Consider the following 27,937-nt stretch of genomic DNA (forward strand, 5'->3'; position numbering starts at 1 on the left):
CACTCCCCCCTGACTCATCCAATCAGAGTGGGTTAAATAGTAAACGCCCCGCCCCCATACCACACCGTGACCAATCAGAGTATTCAGATGCACTGCGACTCTCTACCCTTTCCCACTCTTTCCGCGCGCCCTTTACCAACATGGCTGCGGGAGCGGGGCACTCTGGGATTCGTAGTCCAGCCCTCGCGTGTCTTCCTTACGGCAGAGGGGCTCGCTCCGGGCGTTGTTGGCGGCCGCGATGGCTCCTGGGAGTTGTAGTTCTTTGCCCTGTCTCGGCCCCCTCCTGTTTCCGGTGCCGTCACGGGGCAGAGCAGTCGGTGACAGTACCGAGGGCCCCCGCCCCGCGCCCATGGCTGAGCCGGATCGTGAGTCGGGGGCCCTGGTGGGAGGGTCGGGCCGCGCCGGGGCCTGGCTGAGGGCTGCAGGCCCCGGGGCCCGAGGGCGGGCGTGGTGGGGCAGGAGATGGGGGCTGCATGGAGGGGAATGGGATTCAGGGGCCGTTGCAAAGTGATCCATATTGCTAGATTGGTGGGTTTCTGGGTCGCGAGGTTTTAAGGGTCCGTTTGCCACGTCCTCCAGGTTACTAATGATCGCGTCTTTCTCTCACCTTAGTTGCTAAGGACCCTCGTTGCTAGGGACTTAGAATGCCGCGGTCCCGGTTGCTAAGGGTACCTGGTTGTTAGTGGGAACTGTAGGATGCTAGGGGACCCCTGGTGTCCCCTCCTATCTCTTCCTTCCTCTCCTAAACCTACCATCCTACCCTCCCTGCCCCCCACCACCCAACACCTGTTCCAGGCGGAGTATCTCTTCTTTTCTTCTCTCTTCCTTTCTACGCTTCCCTCTGCTTGTAAACCTAACCCTTCCCGCACACACTCACACACTACTGCGTCCTTCCTAACTCCTCCTAAGTCTTCCCCCATACCCTGTATGCTTTACTTTCTTTTCCCTCTCCTAAACCTTCCCATCCCAGCCTCTTTGTCCCTCACTAACCACCTGTCCTCCCAGCACTCCCCACTCTGATAAGATCTGCTTTTCCCCATTCCCTCCCTCCATCTACTCCATTTTTACACTTCCACCCCAATATAACTAGGTTGGTGGGTCTTCTTGACCCCCTCTGCCCCCCGCTGCTTTGAAACCCTTCATTCCCCCTTAACCACTCCCTTCACCATAACCACATCTGCTCCCCCTCCTCCCCCAGCCTCTGACCCTCTGGAGACCCAGGCAGGGAAGGTGCAGGAGGCTCAGGTGAGATGGGGGGAAGGGTGGAGGGAAGGAGAGAGATGGACTTCCAACACCCCACACGGGGGGAGGTGGCAGAGGGGAGACAGTTACCCCAGGGCCCTCAGCTCACTGCCCCTGTCCCTCACCCCACCTCCTGGTTCATCCTCCCGGGGAATGGTGGATTCTGGGGACTGTCAGAGAAGGGTGTGCAGCCTCAACCCCAGGCCTGCCCTTCCAAACTTTCCTTTCTCCTTGCCCTCCCCGCGCCCCCCATCCCTTCTGAACCTCATTTGCACTGGACATGGAAGAGCTTTGGTCCCTGAACTCACAGATCTCACGGACAAGTAACTAGACAATGACCCTACGGGGTGATAATGAAAGTAGCTCAGGGCGCTTTGGGAGGCCAGAGTAAACTTTGTGGGGTCACACAGATTCCAGCCAATCCCTTCCCTGGAGGAATCCACAGGCTGATCTAGGAGTCAGACTGAGACACAGCACATGGCAGTTAGTGTAGAGTGATTTAGAATTTTCTTAGGCAAGGTGAGAAATGGTGTCCCAGGCAGAGGGTACAGCTTGTGCAAACACTGAGGGGCATGAAAGAATGTGATGTGTTTAGTAATCAGGTGGCTGGGGAGGTCAGCTAATTATATTCATGGTTAGCATTTATTGAGTACTTACTCCAGCCGGGTACTCTGCTTAGTGTTTGATGTGCCTCATCTCGTTTCATCTTCCCAGCATCCCTGTTGGGGGGCAAGGTCTACTGTAGCCATTTTATAGATGAGGAATTGGAAACAGAGTTGTTCAGTAACTTGTCCACTGTCCCTTGGCTAGAAGGGCAGCGACGGGTTTGCGACCCACGGCACCCGGCACATTGCCTCCCGGACGCTTCGCTGGAAGCGGGCTCACAGAGGCCCCACCAGCACCTCCAGCTCCCCCTCAGGCCGTGTTGCTCCCACGTGCTCAGCAGGGCCCTGAAATCCTTCCACAGAGCCTCACTGTCTGCAACCTGAAAGCGTGCCAGCCCACCCACAGACGCGAGTTCACAGTTCAGATGTAGGCCAGTGCAGAAGCTGTGATGAGAGCACGCCACAGATGCACGGCAGAGCCACACCGAGGGGATAAGAGCTTCCTGTCAGGCCGGGCTTCTCCCTCGCCTGGCTCCCAAAGCACGACCACTGTCAGGGAAAAAGGTTTAATGTGAAAAAGCGATCCTCAGTCCCAAAGAGAGAGATTCAAGGATGTAAATTGCAGCATTGTCTCATACAGAAAAACTGGAAACAGCCCAAACGGCTATCAGTTGATAAGTTAAATGAACTATGGTGCATCCTTACAATGCAACACTATGTAGCCGGTGGGTCTATGATATATTGTTTTGCGGAAAATGCAGGGTGCAGCATCGTACCGTGGTGTGACCCATTTCTGGGGAAATAATGAGTTTTACCCGCAGAGACAAAATCTGGAGTAATTACCATTGTACTGTTAATAATAGTGGTTAGCTTGAAGGCGGGGAACGGGTTGGGGGCTGTGGGTGAGGGAATCATGAGGCAAGTGCCCCCAAGTTATACATTGTCTAACGGTCAAAGTTTTTGGGCAGCTTACACAATCCGAAAGTAATGAAAAGTTTTAACTATGTTTGGAAGGGAGGTTTCTATTCAAAAAGGCTTGGAACCAGAGTTGTGAGTGATGGAGAGGGGTAGTTGGAGGAGTTTTAAACAGGAGAGCGAATTGGTTAGATTTTTTTTTTTTTTTTGGCTGCACCACTCAGCTTGCGGGATCTTAGTTCCCAACCAGGGATTGAACCCAGGCCCTTGGCAGTAAGATCGCGTAGTCCTGACCACTGGACTGCCAGGGAGTTCCCCAGAATTGCATTTCTACGAGGTCCATTGCAGGGCCCAGGCCTGGTCTAGCACACCGCACAGCAGGTGTCCATTTGTTCAGCGGTGGATAGTTCTGGAACTCCCGCCAAGTGCCAGACCCTGTTCTTGGTGCTGGGCATCCAGCGGTGACGACGAAAAATCCCAGCCTTCTTGGAGCTGACATCACGGTAGACTCCATAGATGTTCGTGATCAGATGATTAGACTGGAGAAGCCCCAGAGAAGGGCCTCTGAAGTGGAGGGGAGAGGGCCGACCGAGGCAGGCCGTCACACAGAGGGCGGTAGAGTAGGTCGGAGGTGAAGACTGAGGCTGGGAGCCTAGGGGGCAGGTCGGGGCAGGACCCCTGGGAGGACAGGCTGGACCCCGTGGAGCCCTGGAGAGGGGACGTGTTACGGCAGGAGGGCAGGGGAGGGAGGCAGGAGGCGTCTGGCAGACCGGGGGCTGGAAGCCACACTGAGATGGGGCCCAGGAGGAGGAGCAGGTTTGGGGGAGATGCTGAGGCCAGTTTGGGACGCGGTGGGAGTGAGGGACCGGGGGTCACTTAGAAGGAGGCATCCAGGAGGCTGCGGGAACCCTGGATCTGGGGGACAGGCCAGTGGCGTGGATGAGGCCGACCAGGGAAGGTGGACAGAGGAAGTAGGGAGGGCCCAGGACAGAGTCCCAGACCCTCAATTTGGGAGTCTGGCTGAGGGGAGGAGTCGATAAAGGAGATGGAAGGGTTGGAAAGGTGGAGTGGGGGGCTTCAGGCCGGAGGGCTGACGGCCGCAGGGTGAGGACCGAGACGTTACTCACAGGAGTGACTTAGGTGAGGAGGGCTGCAGGGCTGCTGGCCAGGGCAGGGGACAAGAGGGGTTGTGAGGCGAGGCCGTGGACGCTGGGAGGTGAGGAGAGCAATGGCCAGTGCTTCCTGAGCAATCACCGCCACACACCCGCCCCAGGGCTGATCTGAGCACCTCCCAGAGGTGAACTCACTTCATCTCACAGTAGCCCTCTGAGGTGAGTGTCCTCTGAGCTCCATTTCTAAGAGGAGGAGCTCGAAGACTCAGAAAAGCAAAGTCACCCACTGGAGACTGTGCTCCCTGCGAGTCGCAGAGCTGGGTTTCCCAGCACAGGCAGCCTGTCCCAGAGCCCACACACTGGCCCCCAGCGCTGTCCCCTCCACCCCTCACTTCCTCGGGCCCAGCTCCCAGCCAGAGCCTTTTCCCCAAACCCGGGTGTCACCCCCCCCTTCCCTCCCTCCCTAACCTCACTTCTGGGGCCTGATCACCCCACCCCCACCCCTTCCAGGACTCAGATTCAGACACTGAGGGAGGAGCGGCTGGCGGAGAAGGAGAGAGTGAGTATCTTCCTTGGGAGCACGGTTCTGGGGGGCGGTTTAGGGCAGGGATCTGGGTGCTCACCTCCGCCAGGGGTGACATTCAAGGTATGTGATAACAGACGCAGCGCCAGCGCCTGGAGGCCCCTGACCAGGCCAGGCATTGAGCTCTTAGTCGTGGGAAGGCGGCGGGGCCCCAGGGCTGGGCAGGGGCACTCGGGGCCTCTGGGCACCCTGACTGAGCACCCACGCACGCAGCTGCTGTCTCTCTTCTTTTTGGCCAGTGGACTTCCTGCGGAATTTCTTCTCCCAGACACTGGGCCTGGGCACCCAGAAGGAGCGTCTGCTGGACGAGTTAACCCTGGAAGGGGTGACCCGCTACATGCAGAGTGAGCGCTGTGAGTCCTCTGCCTGCACTGGGCCCCTTCCCTTCTCCTGGCCCCGAGTGGCTTAGCCCCAGCCATTCACAACTTTCATCTGCAAGTCACAAGAACCTCAACTCAAACTGGCTTACGCCAAAAAGGGAGTGTGTTCACTCTGTAACGAAAACCCTGCTTTAATCATGGCTGGATTCAGCGGCTTCCATGCTGTCGTCAAAAATCTGAACCCTCTCTGGTGCAGCTCTTCTCTGTGTTGGGGTCAAGGTTGCTCCTGGCAGTGGCAAATACAAGTTCCACCAGCCTAATGGCTCCCACTGAAGAGAGCATCTTTCTCCCAGTAGTTCAGGCAAAAGAGCAGAGATCGACTCCAATTGGCCCAGGTTGGGTCACATTCCTACCCCTGAACCAATCACCGTGTCTCTGATTGGCCAGGCCTGTTTGACAGAATGAAGATGCTAATAATAGTAATTGCCTTATAGGGTTATGAGGGGGTTACATAAATTCATAGATGTAAATGCCTGGAACCGGGCCTGGAACAGAGCAAGAGCTGCGTAAGTGTTCCCTGTGACGATTATGACAGGAGGCTTGTTTCAGGTGTGGTGTAGAGGTGCCTCTTTACGGGGTCACCATGTAATTTATATTTCTTGCCACGAGTTGAGGTCACCAGAGTCTGAGAAACCGAGCCCTCGGCAGTCCTCGACTAGAACAATCCACTCTTTGAGGGTCCTGAACAGCCTTTTGTTGAGGACGTCTTCTCCGGTTTCCCTGTCCTCCAGCCGCTGCCATCTCTCCTGGGGCAGCCAGGCCGGCCGTCGTGAGCCTCCCTCTCCCAGGGCAGGCCAGGCAGCTGTCTGCAGCCATCTCTTGGCTTGGGTGGGCCCCCAAGAGAACGAAGGCAGTGGCATCAAAGCTCTCATTCCTTCTGTCCTCCTGCACCTGGATTTTAGGATAATTGACTCATGAGGGCGCCTATGAGGGGATAATAATAAATAATAACAATGGGGACTTGCATGGCGGTCCGTTGGTTAAGACTTCGCCTTCCAATGCAGGGGGGTATGTATGGGTTCGATCCCTGGTTGGGGAGCTGAGATCCTGCATGCCTCACGGCCAAAAAACCAAAACATAAAACAGAAGCAATATTGTAACAAATTCAATAAAGACTTTAAAAATGGTCCACACCAAAAAAAACCTTAAAAAAAAAAATAATAACAATGAATTGCGCTCTCGCTGTTTGCCAGGCACTTGACAGGCGTCCCCGCCTTTGATCTTCACATGATACCTGTGAGGAGTGATCTGGACAGAGGAGGAAACTGGGGCGCAGGGAGGCTGTGACCTGGTACAGGGTCACACTTCTGGCAACAGGCAGAATCAGGGCTCGACGGCAGGCCGCCTGAATCCAGGGCGCACACTCCCTTCCACATGGCCCCTGCTGGGTCCACTGGGCCTAGTCCAATGGCATCCCGAGACGAAGCCAAGGGCTGTGGCTGTAGCAGGCCTCAGCCTTTGTCACCCTTGCTGTCCTCCTTTGCATAGAACACCCCAGAGGCGCCCGGTTTACAGGCGCCTCACACCCGTGTCTGTCCATCAGCTGATGGGCAGATGCCAAGGGTGCTGCGTGGCAGGGCTGCCAGCCAGCCAGCCAGCCACTGAAGAGGCAGCTGGGCTATTTCTGCACAGCCCCACGTCCTTGTGAAGTGATGCCACCCCTACCACGCCTCCCCATCTTCTTTTCTGAAAGCTGGTGACAATGGGGGAGCAAAGCACTTATAGGTATACGAATCATGGGGCTAAAGAAGTTGAGTACGAGTGACTTGAAGAATCATCAGTGCTGGGCACTGATCTAAGCTTCACAGGGATGAATTCATTCTCTCAGCAGCCCTGCGAGGTCGGTACTGTGATTATGCCCATTTTACAGAGCAGGAAGCTAAAGCCCAGAGTGGTGATCTGAACTAAGACGCGCCCGCTGGTGTGCAGAAGAACTAGGATTGGAAGCCCTTTTCCACTCTGCTGCTCACTGGGCATGGGCTGAGAGTGGCCAGTCTTTGGTCTTCACCTGAAAATTACCAGACTTCCAGTGGCTGACGTGCATTTGATTATGGAGGGAAGGAATAGGATGAAGGAATGTGTATCATACGCTAGAAATAGATGGCCATCCAAGACTGTGTCCAAAAGATGAGGGGTGGCCAGAGATTTTTTCACAATAACCTGCAGCTCTTCCGGGGGAACCCCCCACCCCACCCCTCTCACTAAGATCTCATGCATTTTTGTCTAGATCTAGCTAGGAGAAATTTCTCTCCAAGTGGCCTTTTCTTGAATCTTACTACATTGGTATAATTTCCTTTTTTTAAATATAAATTTATTTATTTATTTTGGCTACGTTGGGTCTTCGTTGCTACGCGTGGGCTTTCTCTACTTGCGGTTTGTTGCAGTGCTCATGAGAACATTGTGGTGGCTTCTCTCGTTGGGGAGCACAGGCTCTAGGCACGCGGGCTTCAGTAGTTGTGGCACGCGGGCAGTAGTTGTAGCTCGCGAGCTCTAGAGTGCAGGCTCAGTAGTTGTAGCGCACAGGCTTAGTTGCTCCGTGACATGTGGGATCTTCCCAGACCAGGGCTCGGACCCGTGTCCCCTGCATTGGCAGGCGGATTCTTAACCACTGTGCCACCAGGGAAGTCCCCATTGGTATAATTTCAAACAGTGGGTTCTTTGACCCCATGCTGGCTCTTCCATCAGTCACCTGTGTGACCCCTTCCCCTACCTGAGCCTCAGTTTCCTCATCTATAAAGTGGGATGTTAACACCTCCCTCCTTGAGATGGTTGGGAGAGCCATTCAGGGATCTGAAGTGCTTGCCCCAGGGCCAGGCACAGAGTAAACGGCTTCAGAGACTGTGATGGGTGGTATTATTTACGGGTAAGAAAGGGAAGGGGAAACTTTGGTCTTTTAATGTAATCATTACATCCAGTCTGTGATGATATATTTGATTATTAGACAGCAGTGCCACTAATAATTTTTTAAGTTGTCAGAAGTTCATTGTAAACATCAGTTCAGTACTTAGTTTATGGCAAAGACAACTGTCTTAAGACAAATGGCTCATATTTTGGTGCAGTGTTTGATGTTCAAAACAAAATGTTACAACAATAAACGAATGTAAACTGAAAAAAAAAACAAACAAAGAAAACCACGCTGCATAAACTCTTCTCCTCCAGGTCGCAGGGTTATCTGTTTGGTGGGAGCTGGAATCTCCACTTGTAAGTGCCCCCCTCCCCCAAGAGAACTCCCTGGTTGGGGGAGCCCCTTCGAGGAGCTGGGGAGGAGCCGTATGGGGGCCCTTGCCTGGGAGGGTCAGTGTGGTAGGGAAGGGGCCAAGGTCCCTCATCGATTGATTGCCCGCTGCCACTCCTCCCCCAGCCGCGGGCATCCCTGACTTCCGCTCCCCAAACACGGGCCTCTACGCCAACCTGGAGAAATACCATCTTCCCTACCCGGAGGCCATCTTTGAGATTAGCTACTTCAAGGTACGTGTCCCGCAGGGAGGAACGTCTGTAATGGGGGTGGGGGGGTGGAGGCGTGGCCGCCTCTGTCCAGCTCTCATCTCACCTGCCCTCCGGCTCTCTCTCCCACAGAAACATCCAGAGCCCTTCTTTGCCCTCGCCAAGGAACTCTATCCTGGGCAGTTCAAGGTGAGCTCTCTTTTGTGGAGGCGGGGACAGGAAAGGTTGGGGGCCAGCAGGCATGGGAAAGCCCCTCCAGGGCCCTTCAGACAAATATCCTATAGCCAATAAACACACGGGCTCTGGGGAAGTTCACTGGTGGCCTAGTGGTTAGGATTCCGGGCTTTCACTGCCGTGGCCCGGGTTCAATCCCTGCTTGGGGAACTGAGATCCTGCAAGCCGTGTGGCACCATCCAAAAAAATATATATATATATGTACATGGGCTCCGGGCCCAGACTGCCTGGGTCCAAGTCCTGGTCCCCCATTTCCTGCTCTTGTGTCCTTGAGCCTCAGTTTTCCCTTATGTAAAATGAAGCTGATAATAATCCATGAGAAAGGGTTGTCGTGAGGCTTAAATGAGTTAACGATACATGTAAGAGCCCAGACTCCAGAGCCAGTCCTCTCTGTGCAAACCCCAACTCCACAACCTGGGTGACTTTGGCAAGACAGTCACCCTCTCTGTGCCTCAGTTCCCTCACCTGTGAAATGGGGATAACGAAGGTGCGTACCTCACGAGGTCGGTGTGACGATTCCGTGAGGGAAAACAGGCGTGGTGCCCAGGACAGTTCCCGGCACACGGCGGTGCGCGGCCAGTGTCCTCTGTCTTCATCGGCACTGCCATGATTGCTCCCCTCCAGCCCACCATCTGCCACTACTTCATCCGCCTGCTGAAGGAGAAGGGGCTGCTCCTGCGCTGCTACACGCAGGTAGGCGGGACCGCGGGCATCCTGGGAGGAGGAGCGCGGGCTGGAGGGGCCCAAGAGCTCAGGCCACGGCTTCTCTGTCACGTGACCTGCAGGGACTCACGTCCCCTCTCTCAGCCTCAGTTTCCCTTTCGATAAAACAGAGGCCAGAACAGCTTCGCCCTCTCAGGCCTGTGGTGACGTGGCAGTGACCTCCCTCAGGGCCATCCCAGGAGTACTTCTCTGAGCAGACTCTATTGGCACCATAGATTTCGTATTTGGCAGGGCTTTCCAGCAGATGACTCCAAACTGAGTTGGTCTAATATGATCAGTACACCTGACAGTTTTCCGGCTGGTGGCTGTAAACTCTTAAGGAAGGGGCACTATTTTTTTGTGTGTGTGGGGCACCTTTTAAAAATATATGTATTTATTTATTTATTTGGTTGTGCTGGGTCTTAGTTGTGGCAGGCGGGCTCCTTAGTTGCAGCTTGCTGGCTTATTAGTTACGGCACACTGGCTCCTTAGTTGTGGCATGCGTGTGGGATCTAGTTCCCCAACCAGGGATCGAACCCCGGCCCCCTGCATTGGGAGTGTGGAGTCTTAACCACTGCACCACCGGGGAAGTCCTGGGACACCCTTTTATAATTTGCACAAAGGCCTGTGCGTACCGTGGGACCATGGCTCATACATGTCAGGTGCTTGGCTGAGGGCCTCGCCCAGGTGTCCTCAGGGAAGGACAGCTCACATTGTTGGCTTCCTAGTTGGTGAGCCTTTTAGGGTCTCGCACCCCTAATAGTGAAAAATGTTTGCACCTCTACCTTTGTTTCATAAATACGTATTGAAATTACATGATGTACTATAGGCCTGATACCATGCCTGCTCTAATTCATACCTCAGAACCCAAAATTATAAAATAGAGAGAGAACACATGGGTAGAAATAGGTGTTCTATTATTTTCTTCCTGCGCCCGGCTATCTGGAGCCTGCAGCCTCAGAAGTGGCCACCAGGGGGAGGATGAATTCTTTGTAGGTCCAGAACTCTCAAGTGGGGTACGTGCTCCCACCCAGGGCTGGCGCTCCCACCCACGGCTGGCGGGGGAGGGGATGGCCTCCTCCTTCCAGGAGGAGCCCCAGCTCAGAATAAACCTGACCTTTCTTCCCAGAGAGTCAGTTTTTTCCATGAGATGTGACTCAGACTTGATACGAACAGCACACCTGAAGCCAAATGCCTTCATGAAATCCTCACCATAGCCCTGCTGGCAAACCTGTTTGTAAGCTTCTGTCCCAATGTTTAGTGAGTGCCAACCCAGTGCCAGGCCCTGCAGGCAGTGAACGGAGGGAGCAGACATCCCTGCCCTCCTGGAACTGACAGTGTAGTGTGGGGAGAGACAACGGACGAGATGGGTGAGTTGCGTATCTGCTCTGATGCTGAGGGGTCTCTGGAGCGCAGCTGAGCAGGAAAGGGGAATCAAGCTCCGTGTGTGCGGCGTCGGGGGCTGCGGTAGTGAACAGGATGTCATGGAAGGCCTCACTGAGAAGCAGGACATTTAAACAGAGACCTGTAGGAGGGGAGGGGGGGAGCCATGGGATCACCTGTGGGGGGAGAGTGCATTCCAGGCAAAGGGAACAGCCAGTCCAGAGGTCCTGAGGGGAGACTGCATTTGGTGTGTTCAAGAAGCTAGATCTGGACTTCCCTGTGGTCCAGCGGTTAAGACTCCACGCTCTCAATGCAGGGGGCCCAGGTTCGATCCCTGGTCAGGGAACTAGATCCCACATGCCACAGCTAAGACCCGGCACAGCCGAATAAATAAATATTTAAAAAAAGAAAGAAGAAGAAGAAGAAGCAGCTGGATCTGAGTGAGCAAGGAGGACAGTAGTAGGAGAAGATGGAGGAGACGAGGTCAGGGAGGTGACAGGGGTGGACCATGTGGGGGCTTGGGGGCCACAGGGAGGGCTTTGTCCTTTCCCCTGAGTGAGATGGAACCACAGGAGGGATCTGAGCAGGGCAGGGACGTGACCTGTCCCAGATGTTCACAGGGTCCCTCTGGCTGCGTGAGGGGGGCAGACTGTGGGAGCAGTGGGGGGCGGGTACCAAGACCAGGGAGGAAGCTGCAGTGATGGTCCAAGCAGGAGAGGATGGAGGCTGGGCCAGGGAGGGGGCTGTTTAAGGGGAGAAGTGGGCGGCTTAGGAACCCGTTTTGAAGGTGGAGCCGGCAGGACTTGCCAATGGGTTGAATGTGAAACGATTCATGAGAGAAGGAAAGGAGTCAGGGATGACTGGCCCCCTCTCAGCCTGAGCACCTGCTGCCTTTTATTGAGATGGTGGGACGTGCAGGCGTGGGGGGCAGAGGAGGAGCTTGGCTGAAGGCATGTCGAGGTTGAGATGCCCATTAGACAACCACGTGGGGACATAGGCAGACAGCTGGACACAGGAGTCTGGACTCGAGCTGGAGAGCAGCAGATAGACGATGTTTAAACCCTCCAGACAGGATGAGATCACAGGGGTCCCAGCACGAGAAGCCCAGGCCCAGGACCAAGTGGCTCATCGGGGCTGCTCAGAGGGCTTGCTTCCCAGCTCTGTCTGAGGCAGAACCCCCTGCCCCAACCACGAAAGCACACCAGCTGTAGGCTATTTTTAGACGAAAGCCAACACCAATGCGTTGTGAGGTCAGCGTGAAATGTGGTGGCATTTCCCCCCAGTTGCAATTCTTCATGTGTGGATTTAAGCACGCATACATATTCAGAATGGCACATTACGTAACATAGACAAAGGTGGAAAAAATTTTTCCAGTCTCACGTTTCATGAAACCTTTTTTTTCTTTTTCAAACTCATCACCCTCTTCTTTAACCTCAGCCACTTTTTGAGTCACTGACCCAGTTTTCTGGAACACACTGTCTTCACGTCTTTCTGAATTGTGACGATGCAGCACTTTCGAAGCCACGCGCGATGCTATTTTTATCTCAAGACACAAGTATCCATTCAAACATGAGAACAGTTGTCGCCTTCATTCATGTCACTGTGATCTCCTCAGCAAACCAGCTTATCGCTCTTTTAAATCTATATCTATGGCATTTACATCATATATAGGGTTTGTACTTGGCTTTCTTTCATTCAAGCCCTGTCTGGAAGATCCTTCCATATCCGCACTCACATAGCAGCTTCATGCTTTTTTTTTTTTTGGCTGCGTTGGGTCTTCGTTGCTGCAGGTGGGCTTTCTCTAGTTGCGGCGAGCGGGGGCTACTCTTCGTTGCAGTGCGCATGAGAACATTGTGGTGGCTTCTCTTGTTGTGGAGCATGGGCTCTAGGCGCGCGGGCTTCAGTAGTTGTGGCTCGCAGGCTCTAGAGTGCAGGCCCAGTAGTTGTGGCACACGGGCTTAGTTGCTCTGTGGCATATGGGATCTTCCCAGACTAGGGCTCGAACCCATGTCCCCTGCATTGGCAGGTGGATTCTTAACCACTGCACCACCAGGGAAGTCCCAGCTTCATCCTTTTTAAAAGCATGTCAGAGATGTGATGTCTTGAAACCAGAAGTGAGCCAAGGTTTAAAATTCAAGAGATTGCAGATGACAACCCAGGCGTCAGGCTCCTCTTGAAAATCGGGAAGAGCTGGCTGAACCTGGGTGGCTTTCTGGGGGGGAAAGTCGTTGGCTGGAGCTGAGTGGCTGCTGCCCACCTTGCCCAGGGCCCGCCTCCTCACCAATGCCCTCTTTCCTGCCTGATGCTGAGGCCAGACGTCAGTTGCTGTGTGTTGCCATGCATTCATTGCTGCTTGGCCTTTATAGCGAACCTCTTGGGCCAAATTCCCCAGCCCCAGCTCCCCTCCCTGGGGGCCACTGCTGCTGCCTACTTCTTGGGTCTCCTTTGAAGATATTCCATACTTAGGCAAGCAAATACACAAATTCATATATTGATTTTTTAACATCCTGTACACACTGCCTTTGTGCTTTGGGCCTTCTAACATCTTGGAGAGATCCTTTTATACCAGTACATACGGGTTGACCGCATTCATTTTTGTTTGTGGTTTCTCCATCAAAAGTGGCATCAGGGGCCTTCCCTGGTGGCACAGTGGTTGAGAATCTGCCTGCCAATGCAGGGGACGCGGGTTTGAGCCCTGGTCTGGGAGGATCCCACATGCCGCGGAGCAACTAAGCCCGTGCACCACAACTACTGAGCCTGCACGTCTGGAGCCTGTGCTCCGCAACAAGAGAGGCCACGATAGTGAGAGGCCAGCGCACTGCGATGAAGAGCGATGAAGAGTGGCCCCCGCTTGCCACAACTAGAGAAAGCCCTCACACAGAAACGAAGACCAACACAGCCATAAATAAAATAAATAAATAAAATTTAAAAAAAGAAAAAAGAAAATGCTCCCTATTAAAAAAAAAAAAAAAAAAATGTGGCATCAGGGCTTCCCTGGTGGCGCAGTGGTTGAGAATCTGCCTGCCAATGCAGGGGACACGGGTTCGAGCCCTGGTCTGGGAGGATCCCACATGCCGCAGAGCAACTGGGCCCGTGAGCCACAATTACTGAGCCTGCGCTCCGCAACAAGAGAGGCCGCGATAATGAGAGGCCCACGCATCGCAATGAAGAGTGGCCCCCACTTGCCACAACTAGAGAAAGCCCTCGCACAGAAACAAAGACCCAACACAGCCATAAATAAATAAATAAACAAATAAATAAATAAATTTTTTTTAAAAAAAAAAAAAAAAAAGAAGTGGCATCAAGGGAATTCCCTGGTGGTCCAGTGGTTAGGACTCTGTGCTTTCACTGCTGAGAGCATGGGTTCGACCCCTGGCCAGGGAACTAAGGTCCCGCAAGCCGCACAGCATGGCAAAAAAAAAAAAAAGTGACATCAAAGGGTAGCACAGAAGCATGTAGGTAGACCTTTGACTTGCCATTTAGTTGTTTGCATGCACACTGCTTACTTACGTGTCAGGGAGCTGGTAGACTAAGTCAAGAAACAAAGGCAAAACTAGCATTTCTAGTAAAGGGGGGAGAGGGAAAGCCACAGAGATTCTGGGAACAGTGACTCTTGTCTGCATGTTTTGGGGATAAACTGATGGCTGGCTGGGAGCAGAGAGGGCAGTTGGGGCTGTCTGCCCTTGAAAGGGAACCCTTTCAGTTGTTCACGGAGCCTCCAGGAAACCTCGTCGGGTCAGCTGTGGGCTGCATATGCCCGGCCATCTCTGTAACATCTGCCGGTGTCCTCCAGCAGCACCTGCCTCAGCAGCATTCCTCGTGCGCAAGCAAAAGATGCTCCAGAGGGGCTGGAGAAAGCGCAAATGTCTATGTGGAAGAGAAGAATATTCTTGCCTGTTGAATAAGGAAATTATCTTTGTCTGAAAAGACTACAAGTTAATATACTATCTATGCAGCAGACCATAGTAAGGTTAAGTAGGAAAACAGTGTGATGAAAACCCAAAAAACCCTCCTGATTCATTGATTTATGTTAATGCCTGGCCAGGGCTGCCACAGACAGCTGTGCAGGTTGGGTACTGCACAAGGATGCCATATCTGAGGGGGCTGCGTTTACAGTGGAGACACTGGAGATTAGTACGTTTATTTCACCAAATTTCTGGCAGGTGCCACTAGAGTGTGTGGTTCTAACAAAACACATTTGCAGCAAAACAGAAGCAAAGTGGCCCAAATTTGCCAGGGCTGGTTGGTGGCAGTGGGTCTGGGCTCATAGACATTTGAGTTTGGGCCCCTGCCTTTACGTGTCCATGACTTACCTTTTCAGAGGCACCATCAGGATGAACAGAAGAGTTTTAGGCACACCCTGCCCCCTTGCTTCTCCCTCCCTCCCTTCTCCCCTGTCCCACTTGCTTTTCTCAGCCGCAACTCCTGGCTCTGCCTCCTGCCCCCTGGGGGGTGTGGTTCGCTCCTGACCCTCTCTCCTCCATCTCTCCCTCCAGAACATAGACACCCTGGAGCGAGTGGCGGGGCTGGAGGCCGAGGACCTGGTGGAGGCCCACGGCACCTTCTACACGTCTCACTGCATCAGCCCCGTCTGCCGGCAGGAGTACACGCTAAGCTGGATGAAAGGTGAGGGGCTGGAGGTGATTATCCCCGAGGGCAGGCCTCCCGTCCCCCGTCTTCTTCCCAGCGCCAGGGACAGGGTCTCCACGCGCGGATAACGGTAGCCCCCAGAGATTTGAGGTGGCAGCGGGGGTTCATTTCTCCCGACACCACCTCACAGCCAGGTTATGACGGATGCAGACTCCGGACACAGAGACGTGGGTTAGCAGACAGGCCTCCACGTGGTCATACAACCTGTTCTGTGAGGTCCTGAAACCCTAGCTCTTTGTCCTTTGGGTGCTCTGACCCCGTCTTACATGAGGGGCTCATCCAGGCAAGCGCAACTACACTCTAAGAAGAGCAGAAGTATCTGAGAGAACTTTCTGGGGTGTGGGGAATGTTCCATATCTGCACGGTCCAACACGGCAGCCACTTGCTGTGTGGGGCTATTGAGCTCTTAAAATGTGGCTAATGTGACCGAGGAACTGAATTTTTAACTTTCTTCAATTTGTATTAATTAAAATTTAAAAGCCACATGTGGCTCTAACCAGCATACTGGACGGCACTGCCCCAGAGGCACAGGATTCAACCAGCCCATCAGCTGGATGCAGGCGAGCAGAGGCCGTGGCGTGTGAAGCTGGGCACAGCCTTGGTTAGGAACGAAGACGGGTGGGTGGGGTGGGGGGGCTGTCCTTAAGGATGCAAACTCCAGCGCTTGCTAAAGTCATGTCCCTGTTCATGCATGGGCGGAGTGTCCAAAAAGAGAAGGAGGAGAAAAAAAAATCCAGCCAATCCACATTTCTTGAATGCCAGTGAGAGCCAATTTCTGACATCCATTGTGCTAATTGAGAAGCCACTTATTTCATCCATGGAAACCCATTTCTGACATTCTTTATGCTGATTTCACAAAGCCTGTGGTGTCCGTGTGTGATAAGGACAGCTGCAGCGCTGATAGTAGGGCCTCTGGCGTGTGGCCCTTCTGACCACGTGCCAGCTGACCGCCCCTGGGGTGAGGATTCCTGAATAGCCCAAGTGCACGCAGCTGGGGGTGATGTACAATTAACATTACCCCACTGTTTCTCTTACAGCAGTAGCACAAGCATCACCCGCAAAATGTCATGTACTGTCAATGCAAAAATATTTTCAAGTAAATGACAGACCTTAAAGCAGTGCTCTGTAAATATTTGTTGAAGGAATGAGTGAATAGTTGAATGAACAAGCCAGGATTCTGTGGGTTGCAAGTGACAGAATGCTTTCAAGCTTCCTTAATCAATAAGCAATGAGGAGGAGGATTGTCATAAGCATGGGGTGTGCGTGGGGGTAGGGGTGGGTCTGTCACAGAGCCCAAGAGTGGGAAGCACCTGCACCTAAGGTTTTGTCCCCGTCCCAGCATCATCTGCATAATTCTTCCCTGGCACCTACCAGGCCTCTCTGACCCACGATGAAGTAGGGCTGCCCTCAAAGACCCACTGGACGAGCTTCACTCCCAAGTCCAGATTCCCCAGGTCGGGGGTTGGTGGAACCCAGCGGCCCCTTTTAGGGGCGAGTGTCTGCTCATTTGTTTGTTCATTTAATAGCTCTAGGCTGGTGCTGGGAGCCACCCCAGGAGTCTTGGGGGCGGGGAAGGGACAGCTGTCTAAGAAGGGAGGTCCTTCCTGAGCAGGGCAAACACCCCAGGAGGCCCACCCGGAGACTGAGGTGTGTTTGTGTTGACAGTGAAGGAAGGGTGGGGTGGGCAGGCAGGCTGCAGCCCCAGCCCAAGGCCTCTTACCTCCTCCTCTCCCTCCCTGTTCCCCACGCCCAGAGAAGATCTTCTCCGAGGCGACTCCCAAGTGTGAGAAATGTCGGAGCGTGGTGAAGCCCGGTGAGCCTCGGGGCCAGGGACCAACCGAGGTAGACTCAGGCTGGGACCCCCTCAGCCACTAACCCCTTCCCAAGAAGGCCACGCTCCCTATCCATCCATCCACCCCGGTCACCCTCTCTCCCTGACCAGTGCCCGGAGTCTGCCCCAGGGAGAGTGGGTACCATAGCCCCTAGCCTGTCCCCAGTGCTCCACACTCCCGCCCCAGCCCTGGGGTCCGCCTTCTCTTCCTGCCTGTTCTCTCTCTCCCTCCCTGTCTCTGCCCCCCTGCTTTTTCACTGTCTCTATCTCTCCCTGTGTCTGTCTGTCCATCTGTCTCCACCTCAGATATCGTGTTCTTCGGCGAGAACCTCCCAGCGCGTTTCTTTTCCTGCCTGCAGTCAGTAAGTGTACCCGCCGCGCCCCCCATCTCGGTCCACACGGGGGCAGCCGGGGTCCTGCCCTGGGGAAGGTGGCTTCCGCAAGTAGCTGCGGGTGGGCTTGCGGCGGGGGACGGGGGCCGGCAGCCCAGCCTCACTGTCCGCTCCCCCTTCACAGGACTTCCTGAAGGTGGACCTCCTCATCATTATGGGCACCTCCCTGCAGGTGCAGCCCTTCGCATCCCTTATCAGCAAGTAGGTTGGGGGTCAGGGCCATGGGGGGCTGCTGGGCACTGGGGGAGCCGGGACAGGCCCTCACCTCTCAGCTCGCCCTCCACCAGGGCGCCCCTCTCCACGCCACGCCTGCTCATCAACAAGGAGAAGACTGGCCAGGTGAGTGCTTTTAGTCACACCCTGCCACCCCTGCACAGGGGCCCCACATTGCCTCCCCCCGGCCTCCTCGGGAACCAGGGGACAGGTCTCTGGGGAATCCCGATACTTTGGACCCCTCGGCTCAGACCTAAGGATTCTGGAATCCACAGGGGTCAGGTTCCAGACTGCCCTGACTATAGGATTCCACAGGCCTCTGTGTCATTCACCCTTTTTTTAAATTATTTATTTATTTATTATTTATTTTTGGCTGCGTTGGGTCTTTGTTGCTGCACATGGGCTTTCTTTAGTTGCGGTGAGCGGGGGCTGCTCTTTGTTGCGGTGCACGGGCTTCTCATTGCAGTGTCTTCTCTTGTTGTGGAGCACAGGCTCTAGGCGAGCGGGCTCAGTAGTTGTGGCTCGCCGGCTGTAGAGCACAGGCTCAGTAGTTGTGGCGCACGGGCTTAGTTGCTCCACGGCATGTGGGATTTTCCTGGACCAGGGCTCGAACCCGTGTCCCCTGCATTGGCAGGCGGATTCTTAACCACTGCACCGCCAGGGAAGTCCCTCATTCACCTTTTGAACGAGTGACAGAACCCCAGGTCAAAGCGACTTAAGCCAAAACAAGAATGTCGTGCTTCCCGTGACTGAAGAGTCCGGGCTAGCTGGCCCCTGGGCCTGCAGCAGTGCTGTCAGGAGTTACCCGCTCCCTCTCTCGGCTCTCTTTTCCTGAAGTAGCTTCACTCCCAGGCAGGGGCTCCCTCCTGGGGACAGATGTTTCTCCAACAGGCAAAAAACGTACGGTGTGCCAGATGCCGTGCTTAGCATTTCCTCTGTATTAACCCGCTGACAGTACAACCCTAGGAGTGGGTTTGATGATCACCCCCACTCTACAGAGAAAGAAACTGACGTTCAGAGAGGCCAGGCCACTTGAGCAAAGTCACAGAGCTGGGATTCCAACCCAAGCCACCTGGCTCCAGGGTCTGTGCTCCTAGCTCCCCCCGACTCCACCCCCTTCCCCACAGACTGACCCTTTCCTCGGGATGATGATGGGCCTCGGAGGAGGCATGGACTTCGACTCCAAGAAGGCCTACAGGTGAGGCCCCCCGCGGCAGTGGGGGGGCAGTGGAGCCTTCAAGGGACAGGGCCAAGGTGGGAGCAAGGGCACGAAGGCACAGGACAGGGCAGAGCCGGCAGGGCCCTGGTACAAGCCTGGGAGCTCTGACTCTCACCCGCCCACAGGGACGTGGCCTGGCTGGGTGACTGCGACCAGGGCTGCCTGGCCCTTGCCGACCTCCTCGGATGGAAGGTGAGGAGCCTGGGCCACCCCAGCCCACCCTAAGCCCAGTCCCTGGACCCCCGTCCCACAGGTCCTCTGACCTTATGATGCGTGATGACCTCTGACCTCTGTGAACTTTGCCCCCTGCAGAAGGAGCTGGAGGACCTTGTCCGGAAGGAGCATGCCAGCATAGATGCCCAGTCGGGGTCGGGGACTCCCAACCCCACCACTTCAGCTTCCTCCAGGGAGTCTCCACCTCCTGCCAAGGAGGAGGCCAGGACCACGGAGGGAGAGAAACCCCAGTGACAGACGCATCTCCCAGGCAGGACGCCCAGCTTTGGGACAGCTGAGCCCCAGCCAGGCCTGGCCCCCTCTAACTTACAGCTCTTTTCTGGGGAGCTCAGAACATTTCCTCAACCTACTAACTACTCCCTCCCAAAACTGGGGTCCCAGCACCCCTGACCCCAGCGAATCTCTAACATTCTTAGGGGCTGAGGCTTGGGCAGCCAGTCTCTAAGAGCCCGCAGCCCCTAATCACCCCTAGGGCCAAGGATCAGCCTAACTGCTCAGGGGGCCAGGGGTACCTCCAAACTGCTAACTGTCCCAGGACGAGAGCCCCAGGGCCCCCATGCTCTCTACTGTTCCCAGGGGCTTGGGGCCAAGTAGACGAAGTCTAACCTACCCTGGGTGGGGAGGTGCGCCCTCCAAACATAACTCACACCCAGTGGGGGGATCCAAGCCTCAAGGCCTCCCAGGTCTCTGCCTACAACTCCCAAAGTGGGTGCTAGGCCCCCTCACTCGGGACCCGCTTCCCAGGCGGGGGTGGGCAGATGGTGTCGCTTATTAGAGACAAATTAAAAACAATAAACAACTAACCATCAGCTGTCTGGCCTCGCTGTTCTTTCCTGTGGGCCCACAGGGAAGCTGCCGGAGGAAGGGGGTTAGACCTTGGGCCGCTAAGGAGACAAGAACATCCACAGGCTCTTATGAGAAAGAGTGAAGGGTGCCGAGAGGGGACTCCTGGGGCCGTGGGAGCCTCACGGTTCTTACCCCTGGACTCCCAGACTGCCAGGGTCCCTTCCTCCAAAGCCCGGTTACCTAAGGCCTGAGCCCCCGGAAAGAGGGAGGAGGGTCGATTTCAAATACCCCCAGCCCCGCCTCTTCCCCCTGCCCTGCTCAGCTTCCTCTCTCTGCGAGGAACACTTTCACTTCCTGCTACTCCAGGCCTCCCCTCGGAGAACAGGTAGGGGCCCCCAGGGACTGAACAGCTGGCATCATCACCCGCCCACTGACCCACTGCCTCCCTGTGGTATCAGGCAGCTGCCGCCATCCCACCCTGCCCAGCACCACCCATCTCCTTCTCCCCTTCTCATGGGACCCAGGCAAGCATCTGTCTCCCTCCCCCCACCCCTCCTGACTGCTCTCCCCTGGCCAGGGCACCTGCTCTCTGTCCCCCACTTCCTAATACCCTGGGCTTCTGGTCAGTGGGCTGATTGATTTGTTTAGCTGTTTATTTTCCATCCCCTATACCCCCCCCAAGAAGAATGGAAGCCCCTGGGAGCAGGGGCCTATTCTGCCCATCACCCTTTTCCCCAGGCACCCTTTCACCCTAATCTGGGCCTGTACTCAATAAATATTTGTTGGATGTATGGGCGCACGGATGGATGGATGGATGCATGGATGGACCTAGGACTCCTACTCCTGGGACTGCTGCAGGGAAAATATTTTAGAATGCCCACCTTAACTGATAACCCACTGTAGGACTCTCTACCTGGTTAAAAGGGTTGGGGTCCGATGGATAGAGGGACAGATGTGTGATAAAGCAAAAAGAATAACAGTAGAATCTAGGTAGTGGGTATATGGATGTTCCCTGTAAAACTATTTCAGTTTTTCTGAATGTTTGAAATCTCTCATAATAAAACGTTGGGAGAAAATATTTGAGGGCTCCTCTGTGGTCTGGGAAGGGAGGGAGAGGAAATGTTGTATAACATTTGTCACAGTTACAGAGTGCCTGCTATGGGCAGAGCCCTTTTCCGGGCACTGTATTTTGACAAGGGTTGTTAGTTAGCTGGTCCACATTCATAAGGCTGCACCGGATGTTATAATCTGAAATATTACCCTACCGCTTGGTAAATAGCTGTCATTTTGAGTCATCTTCCTCCCCCACTACGTCAAGACTCAAGACTCCTGGGATCCCCAGATCGCCCCACCATCCAGCAAATAAAGAATTAATACCTGGCACAGCAAGGGGTCTCAAGTCCATTCTGATTGGTCAAGGCCTCTGCCATGTGGGTTGTAAATAGACTTATCTTCCTCCCTGCCAGAGGCCAGACCATGGCTCACTGGCCTTCTGCATCCTGAGGATGATGGCACAGCCAGAGGACAAGGCCTCAGCAGGCCCCACCGATGGGGAGAGGTGAGGACTGCTGGGGCTGTCTCCAACTCCTGCCCCTGAATTCAGAAGCCCCTTCCATCCAGTTCCCACCCGCCACAGGACCCAGAACCCCATCTCTGACCCTTTGCCCCTGGGCTTCCCCTTCCTGTACCTTTGACCCCATCTCAGTGTCCAACTGCCTTCCTCTGTGCCCTGGTCTCCTGGTCCCTGCGTGTCCCAGACTAATCCCATCACAGGCGAATGGAGCAGGTGAGACCCCCTTAAGGGTCCTTGGGACCCCAGAGCCACTCCTTCGCCTTCAGAGGACATGGGGGGTGTGGCAGATCCCAGAGCTGGATGCCCAGGATGCAAAAGCCCTTCTGGAGCTGTGGCCACCAGGGGTAAGTGCTCACAGCCGGGGACCCTCTCTGACCCTCCCCATGACACTCTGAATCAGTTCGGACTCTGCTGGTTGCTAGTGACAAACACAACGCAGACCAGGCAAACTGAAAGGCTACTTATTGATTCAAATGACTGAAAGGCCCAGAAGTAAAAGTAATTTCAGGAATCTCTGGATCCTGAACATCAGACAATGTATACATTTCTCTTCATTCCACTTCTTGGCTTTGTTTTTTGTGTTTCTGTTTTTCCCTTTTTTTGTTTGTTTTTGTTTTTGTTTTTGTTTTGCCACAAGGCTTGTAGGGTCTTAGTTCCCTGACCAGGGGTTGAACCTGGGCCCTCAGCAGTGAAAGCGCAGAATCCTAACCATTGGACCGCCAGGGAGTTCCCTTGGCTTTGCTTTAAACTGCAGGGAATTCTAAATATTTGGGTATGCAAGTAAACACTTGTTCTATAATAGCTTAGATAAATAGGCATTTTTCTTTCTAACATAACCAGAAAGGTAGCTGCAGGCTCCAGTTCTGCTCCTCGGGTGACATCAAGGCCATCTTCTCTGCAATTCTCCTGGACTTCCCTCATGGTCATCCAGTGGCTGCCCCAGACCCAAGCACATGTGTGCATTCCAGGCAGGAGGAAGGAGGAAAGGAGGCACCAGTTGCATTTTTTTCTTTTACTAGGAAAAACAAAAGCCTTCACAATTGATTCAGAATATACGGATAAGGCCCAGGTAGCAACATTTTTAAAAGCTCACCTGGGAGTTATACAGAGGTGAGAACCACTGACTACATCAATTATTATCCATCTTCTATGGCTGGGCCTATTAATGCCCTGAATAAAGCTGGAGTTCTGCAAGGAATAGGGAATAGATCTGGATAAAGCAACTAACAGGTATACCACAGTTTCCTCCTCAGGGGGCTTTCTCTTTGTAGTGAGAGAGATGGCTGGCCCCAGCTCAGGGCCACATCTCACCAGCTTAGCAACCCCAGTGTAAAAAGAGGCCTCTTTCCAAAGAGCTCCAGCAAAAATCCTGTGGAAGATTTCTGTTGGCTGAGCTTGGTTCACGTGCCCATCTCTGAACCAATCACAGTGGTCAGAGAACACTGTCAATCCTATTGGCTAGGTCAGGTCATGGACCCACCCCTAGGGCTTGATGGAGAGTTAGTCACCCACAGGACCTAGAGTAGAGAGTGGAGTAGAGAGTTTTCTAAATGAAATTTGAGGTGTGGAGCCCAAAATAAGGGCAATGGATGCTAGGCAGGCACAAATCCTCTTCAAGCTGAACTTTGCCTCCATTCCCCCAGAGTTTCCTGGTCATAGGACATGATCCCAGACAGGTCCTTGTGTTGAGGACAGGACCTTCACCAGGGGAAATCAACACCTACCAGATCCAGAAGCTTCCTGGAGGTGAGGAGCCTATATCCCCAAGTTTCCAGTCCACAGCAAATTTATCACCAAGATTGGTCAGTTTTAATTCTAAAATATCTCCTGAATCTTCCCAATCCTCTCTACCTCCATCACCCTAATCCTAGCCACCATCACCTCTTGCCCAGACAATTTCAGTAGTCTCCTCTCTGGTCTCCCTGCTCCCACCCTTTTCTTCCATTCTGAACAGAGCAGCCAGAGTGATATTTTCAAACATCAATCAGATGTTATACATTCCTGCCCTAAACCCTGCAAAGGACATGCAACATCTTTAGATAAACATTAAACTCCTTACAGCCCATCATGGCCTATAAGGTGATGAATGATTAGCTCCTGCCCACCTCTCCATCTACAGCCCTTCATTCTCTCTACTCTAGACACACTGTTTTCTCTGTTCCTTGAGCATGCTAAATGTGTCCCAACTTCAGGGCCTTTGTATTTGTTTTTCCCGCATGAATGCCCTTCCTTGAATGGTTAGTTTAGTCTCCATCCTTTAGGCCTCTGTAGAAATGTAATCTTCCTTGACCACCACAGCTAATGAGAGCCCTGGTCACTTTCAATCACTCCATTTCATTCATAGCACTCAATACATTATACACTTATCTTTATTTGTTTACTCATTCATTTTTGTCTCCCTGCACTAAAAGGTAAACTACAGGAAGACAGAGAATGTATCTGCCTTTTGACAACTGTATCCCCAGTGCCTGAAAATGAATAGGTGCTCAATAAATATTTGTCTAATGAATGAATCCTATTTGGTGGCATAAGTGGAATGCAAGCATAAAGTCACAGGAGAAGATAGGGACTGCAAGGGTAGACATTTCCCTGTTCTGAAGGTTCTTGGGTGGACCTGCAGGACTGGGGAAGAGAGAGTCCCAGGGAAAAGAAGCTGCTGCCCCTCAAGTTGTCTAACTTGTTCCTCCTTGCCCTCTCCCCCCAGGTGTGTCTCTGGAGTCCTCTAACCTCTGCATGTCAGACCTGCCCCATCTCCTGGCCTTCCTATCAGCCAGCAGGTACAGGTCATCCTTCGAAAGGGCTAAGGGGGATCCTTCCCTATGATACCTCACCCATATTGTGACTCCTCATTTTTTTTCAGGGATGTTTTGCCCAGAACACTGCTCTTGCCCCCTCCCACTCTAGGGCCTGGAGACCAAAACACAGGTGAGGCATGATTCTCTAATGGAGGAAGAGGCCACCTTTCCACCTCCTTAGTCCAGGAGGATGGTACTTGAGGGACCAAACTACAGGGTTCGAGGGAGGATAAGGCTGGGGTTTGAGAAAGTTGGGGGGGGGTGGTGCTCGACTCCTGGGCCTGATTGTGCCAGGGACCTTGGTGCCAGGGACCAAGTCTCAGTTCTTCCAGTAACGAAGCTGGGCACTAAGTCTCCAAGGCTGGCCCCTTGGACACCTGGGACACCTCACTTCTGCTGGCCCCCAGGTCCTCTGCAGATTGGCAGCATCCAACTCAACACCTCAGGGAGGATGTACTTTGCGGTGAACAAGCTCTACCTGGAGACCCACAGAGGGTGGGAGATGGAGCAGACGCCCCCAGAGACAACTCCAGAGACTGCCGACAGACATGGTCCAGGTTAGATGAGCAGGGCCCTGGGCCCCTGAGGGATGAAGGAGCTGCCGCCGCTGTTTTGTGGAACTCAACCCTCTCTCCCCATCAGCCCCCAGGAACCCAGCCCCTCACCAGGTCTCCTGGGTGGAAGGCCCACTCAGCCCAGAAGTACACCATCCTAGGCCAGCTCTGGCCAGCCCGGTGGAAGAGAAGGAGGAAGAGGAGAAGGAGAAGGACGACTACAAAGACGAGGAAGAGGGAGCTGAGGATGCGCTCACGCAGCACATCCGGGCTCTAGCCGGGGCCCGGAGCAGCTACGTGGCCAGGCAGTTCCGGGGCTTTCGGGTGCGCCTCGCCTCAGAGGCTGAAGGTCCCCACAGGCCTGGGGACCCAGCCACAGAGCTGCTTCAGGATATGCGGCATCTCCTTGCTGACCTCCAAGATCGCTTAGCAAAGGACCCCGATGTCAGGGCTGTCTTTGAGAGCAGGGCGCCCGGGGCCCCCCAGAAGCACGAGGATCTAGGTAATGAGGAGGGCTGAGAGGGAACTTAAGGCCACTCTCCCAACCCGCACAGGTTCACGTTTGCCATCTCTTGGCCCTACATAGGTGTTCACACCCAACTTCCTTCTCTCCGTCTGCGTGCACATCTGTTTCCTTTTCTACTCACGCGCCCTTTCCTACATGTAGTAATACCTATTCTGTTCACCACTGCTCCATCTCACACATGTGTGACAGCCATACTCTCTCTCCCACGCGCTCGTTCACACCCAGGCTCCTTCTTCCACACGTGCTCACACCTAAGTCTACACAAGTGGGTGGCCACAGGCTAGGAAGGTGTTGCGGTTGGCGAGGGTGGGTCGCTGGAGAGAGAGGGTAGGCGTGGGTCAGCCCGGCGACCCTTCCTTCACCCGTCTCAACCCCTGCAGGCCCCGCGGTGGAGGCGGCCCTGTGCCGGGCGGTGCTGGCGCCTCTGAAGCCGGCCCTGTGGACTCGACTCCGCACGCTCCGCGCCCCAGCTCTGCGGCAACTGCGGCGGCGACAGATAGCCCTGCGGGCGGAGGCGGGGCCTCCGGGAGCTCAAGGGGCGGGGCATGAGAGGCGGGGCCCCGTCCCCACCCTGCGAAGCCGCATCCACGCGCGCTTGGCGCGCCTCCACTCAGCCTGCGCCCCGCGCCGCAAGGTGTCGCTCCTGCTGGCGGTGTGCAGTGACGTCTACGAGGGCCTGGCTCGGGACGAAAACCGAGGTAAAGGAGGAGTCTTGAGTCTACCTGAATGTGGAGTGGCTTGAGGGTTACGGGAGCCAGGTAGGAGGCTCCTGTGCACACGTCGAGGGGAAGATGGCATGCTCTAGCAGGAGGCGTCTACGCGGGCCGGGGGAATCCAGTAAGGGGCGTTTGCATGCCCGGCAAAGTGGAAGGGCAGCTAGCCCTCGCGGTCCTGGGGATCGGATGGAAGGTGCCTGCACGCCCCGTCCGCCCCAGAGCCTGTCCTCCGGCTCCCCTAGAGCCCCTGGGGGCCGACGCCTTCCTGCCAGCGCTAACAGAGGAACTAATCTGGAGTCCGGACATTGGGGAGACGCAGCTGGACGTGGAGTTTCTCATGGAGCTCTTGGATCCGGACGAGCTACGGGGAGAGGGTGACGCCCCAGCCCCAGAACGACGGGACCCAAGAGGGGGCGCCCTAGGCCGCCCGCCTGCAGCGGGAGGGAAGGCGGGCAACCTGCAGGGGGCCTGCAGGCGGCCAGGGAACCTGAGGGGGCTGCGCTGACCTCCCCTTCTTGCCCCTAGCCGGGTACTACCTGACCACGTGGTTTGGGGCCCTGTACCACATTGCCCACTACCAGCCCGACACGGGCCGCGCGCCCCAGGGGCTCAGCTCTGAGGCCCGGGCCTCCTTGCGCCAGTGGCACCGCAGGCGGACGCTGCATAGACAGAGCCCCATCGAAACCCAGGTGATCGCCCCTCTGGACTGCGGGTGGAGGGGAGGGCTGGATCTGTTGCCTTTCTGACCCAGGCTCCTGCCTCTCCCCACAGGCCAAGCTGCCCTTTGAGGAACCATGGGCAATAGAGTTTGTGCAAGAGGCCAATGATGATTAGAATCTCAAACCCTTCTGCTCCGCAAACAAGATTCGGGAGGCACCTAGGGCAGCACCAACTTCTGACCCCTGTAGTTTAGACTGGAGGCAGCAAGAAGGAGGGGTTCCCAGGAAAAGGAACCGGGTCTGAGGGAAGACCTCTGAGCCTTTGCATTGGCTGTCCCTGCTTCCTGGAATGCCATTCCCGAATATCCACACTGCTCCTTCCCTCCCTTCCTTCAGGTCTTTAGGCAGATGTCACCTTCTCAGTGAGGCTCTCTTCCAGACACCCCTGTCTAAAACCACAGCTTCTCTGGCTTGACCCTCTCTGTGGTAAACAGAATAATGCCCCCCCAAGATGTTCACCTCCTAATCTCCATAATCTGTGAATATGTTACCTTACGTGGTAAAAGGGACTTTACAGATGTGATTAAATTAAGGATCTTGGACTTCTCTGGTGGTCCAGGGGTTAAGACTCCGCGCTTCCACTGCGGGGGCTGCAGGTTCGATTCCTAGTGGTGGAAGTTCCGCATACCGTGGGGTGCGGCCAAAAAAAAAAAAAAAATTAAGGGTCTTGCGATGGGAAGATTACCCTGGATTCAGGTGGGCCCGATGTAATCCCCAGGGTCCTTATAAGCGGGAGGCAGTGGGGTCAGAGTCAGAGGAAGAGATATGATGATGCAAGCAGAGGTCGGAGTGATGTGTCCAGGAGCCAAACAATGTAGGCCTCCTCTAAAAGCTGAAAAAGACAAGGAATGGATTTTCCCCTGGAACCTCCAGAAGGAACTCAGCTTTCGATTTTGTTTTATTTTAATTAAAGTATAGTTAATTTACAATGTTGTGTTAGTTTCAAGTGTACAGCAAAGTGATTCAGTTATGTATATATATATTCTTTTTCAGATTCCTTTCCATTATAGGTTATTACAAGATATTGAGTATAGTTCCCTGGGCTATACAGTAGATCCTTGTTGTTTACCTATTTTATGTATAGTAATGTGTATATATTAATCCCAGACTCCTAATTTATCTCTCCCTC

General features: G+C 54.4%; 2 protein-coding genes across 4 annotated transcripts; both read left to right on the forward strand.

Moving 5' to 3' along the window:
* The first annotated feature begins 258 nt into the window (after window positions 1-258).
* SIRT2 (sirtuin 2) lies at window positions 259-19,947 on the forward strand. Of its 3 annotated transcripts, XM_036834179.1 has the most exons (16): window positions 259-365; window positions 1,199-1,245; window positions 4,385-4,433; window positions 4,697-4,810; window positions 7,997-8,038; window positions 8,199-8,305; window positions 8,414-8,470; window positions 9,140-9,208; window positions 15,097-15,226; window positions 17,004-17,063; window positions 17,388-17,443; window positions 17,598-17,674; window positions 17,761-17,812; window positions 18,814-18,884; window positions 19,031-19,097; window positions 19,218-19,946. In XM_036834179.1, the coding sequence occupies exons 1-16, from the start codon at window positions 350-352 to the stop codon at window positions 19,371-19,373; spliced, it is 1,170 nt and encodes a 389-aa protein (XP_036690074.1). In that variant the 5' UTR covers window positions 259-349; the 3' UTR covers window positions 19,374-19,946. The 3 variants fall into 3 exon arrangements, with proteins under 3 accessions (XP_036690074.1, XP_036690076.1, XP_036690077.1); XM_036834181.1 differs by lacking the exon at window positions 4,697-4,810 and having other exon boundaries at window positions 19,218-19,947; XM_036834182.1 differs by lacking the exon at window positions 1,199-1,245 and having other exon boundaries at window positions 263-365; window positions 19,218-19,943.
* Window positions 19,943-27,458, forward strand: RINL (Ras and Rab interactor like). Its single transcript, XM_036834183.1, has 11 exons — window positions 19,943-21,483; window positions 21,683-21,842; window positions 23,142-23,244; window positions 24,203-24,275; window positions 24,359-24,423; window positions 24,701-24,850; window positions 24,936-25,349; window positions 25,754-26,071; window positions 26,332-26,463; window positions 26,615-26,778; window positions 26,861-27,458. Exons 1-11 carry the CDS (start codon window positions 21,431-21,433, stop codon window positions 26,921-26,923), a joined length of 1,695 nt encoding a protein of 564 aa, XP_036690078.1. The 5' UTR covers window positions 19,943-21,430; the 3' UTR covers window positions 26,924-27,458.
* Window positions 27,459-27,937: the final 479 nt, after the last annotated feature.

This window comes from Balaenoptera musculus, chromosome 19 (genome assembly GCF_009873245.2).
Source record: "Balaenoptera musculus isolate JJ_BM4_2016_0621 chromosome 19, mBalMus1.pri.v3, whole genome shotgun sequence".
In the NCBI taxonomy this organism is placed as follows: Eukaryota; Metazoa; Chordata; class Mammalia; order Artiodactyla; family Balaenopteridae; genus Balaenoptera; species Balaenoptera musculus.

What these genes read in the sequence shown, in the direction of transcription:
- SIRT2 (XM_036834179.1), top strand. An exon ending in TCTATCCTGGGCAGTTCAAG is followed by an intron (nt 8,471 to 9,139) that starts GTGAGCTCTCTT and finishes GCTCCCCTCCAG; the next exon opens with CCCACCATCTGCCACTACTT. An exon ending in TCTTTTCCTGCCTGCAGTCA is followed by an intron (nt 17,444 to 17,597) that starts GTAAGTGTACCC and finishes CCCCCTTCACAG; the next exon opens with GACTTCCTGAAGGTGGACCT.
- RINL (XM_036834183.1), top strand. Translation starts at nt 21,431, where the DNA reads ATGATGGCACAGCCAGAGGACAAGGCCTCAGCAGGCCCCACCGATGGG. An exon ending in TGGAGCTGTGGCCACCAGGG is followed by an intron (nt 21,843 to 23,141) that starts GTAAGTGCTCAC and finishes CCATTCCCCCAG; the next exon opens with AGTTTCCTGGTCATAGGACA. An exon ending in GGCTCGGGACGAAAACCGAG is followed by an intron (nt 26,072 to 26,331) that starts GTAAAGGAGGAG and finishes CGGCTCCCCTAG; the next exon opens with AGCCCCTGGGGGCCGACGCC.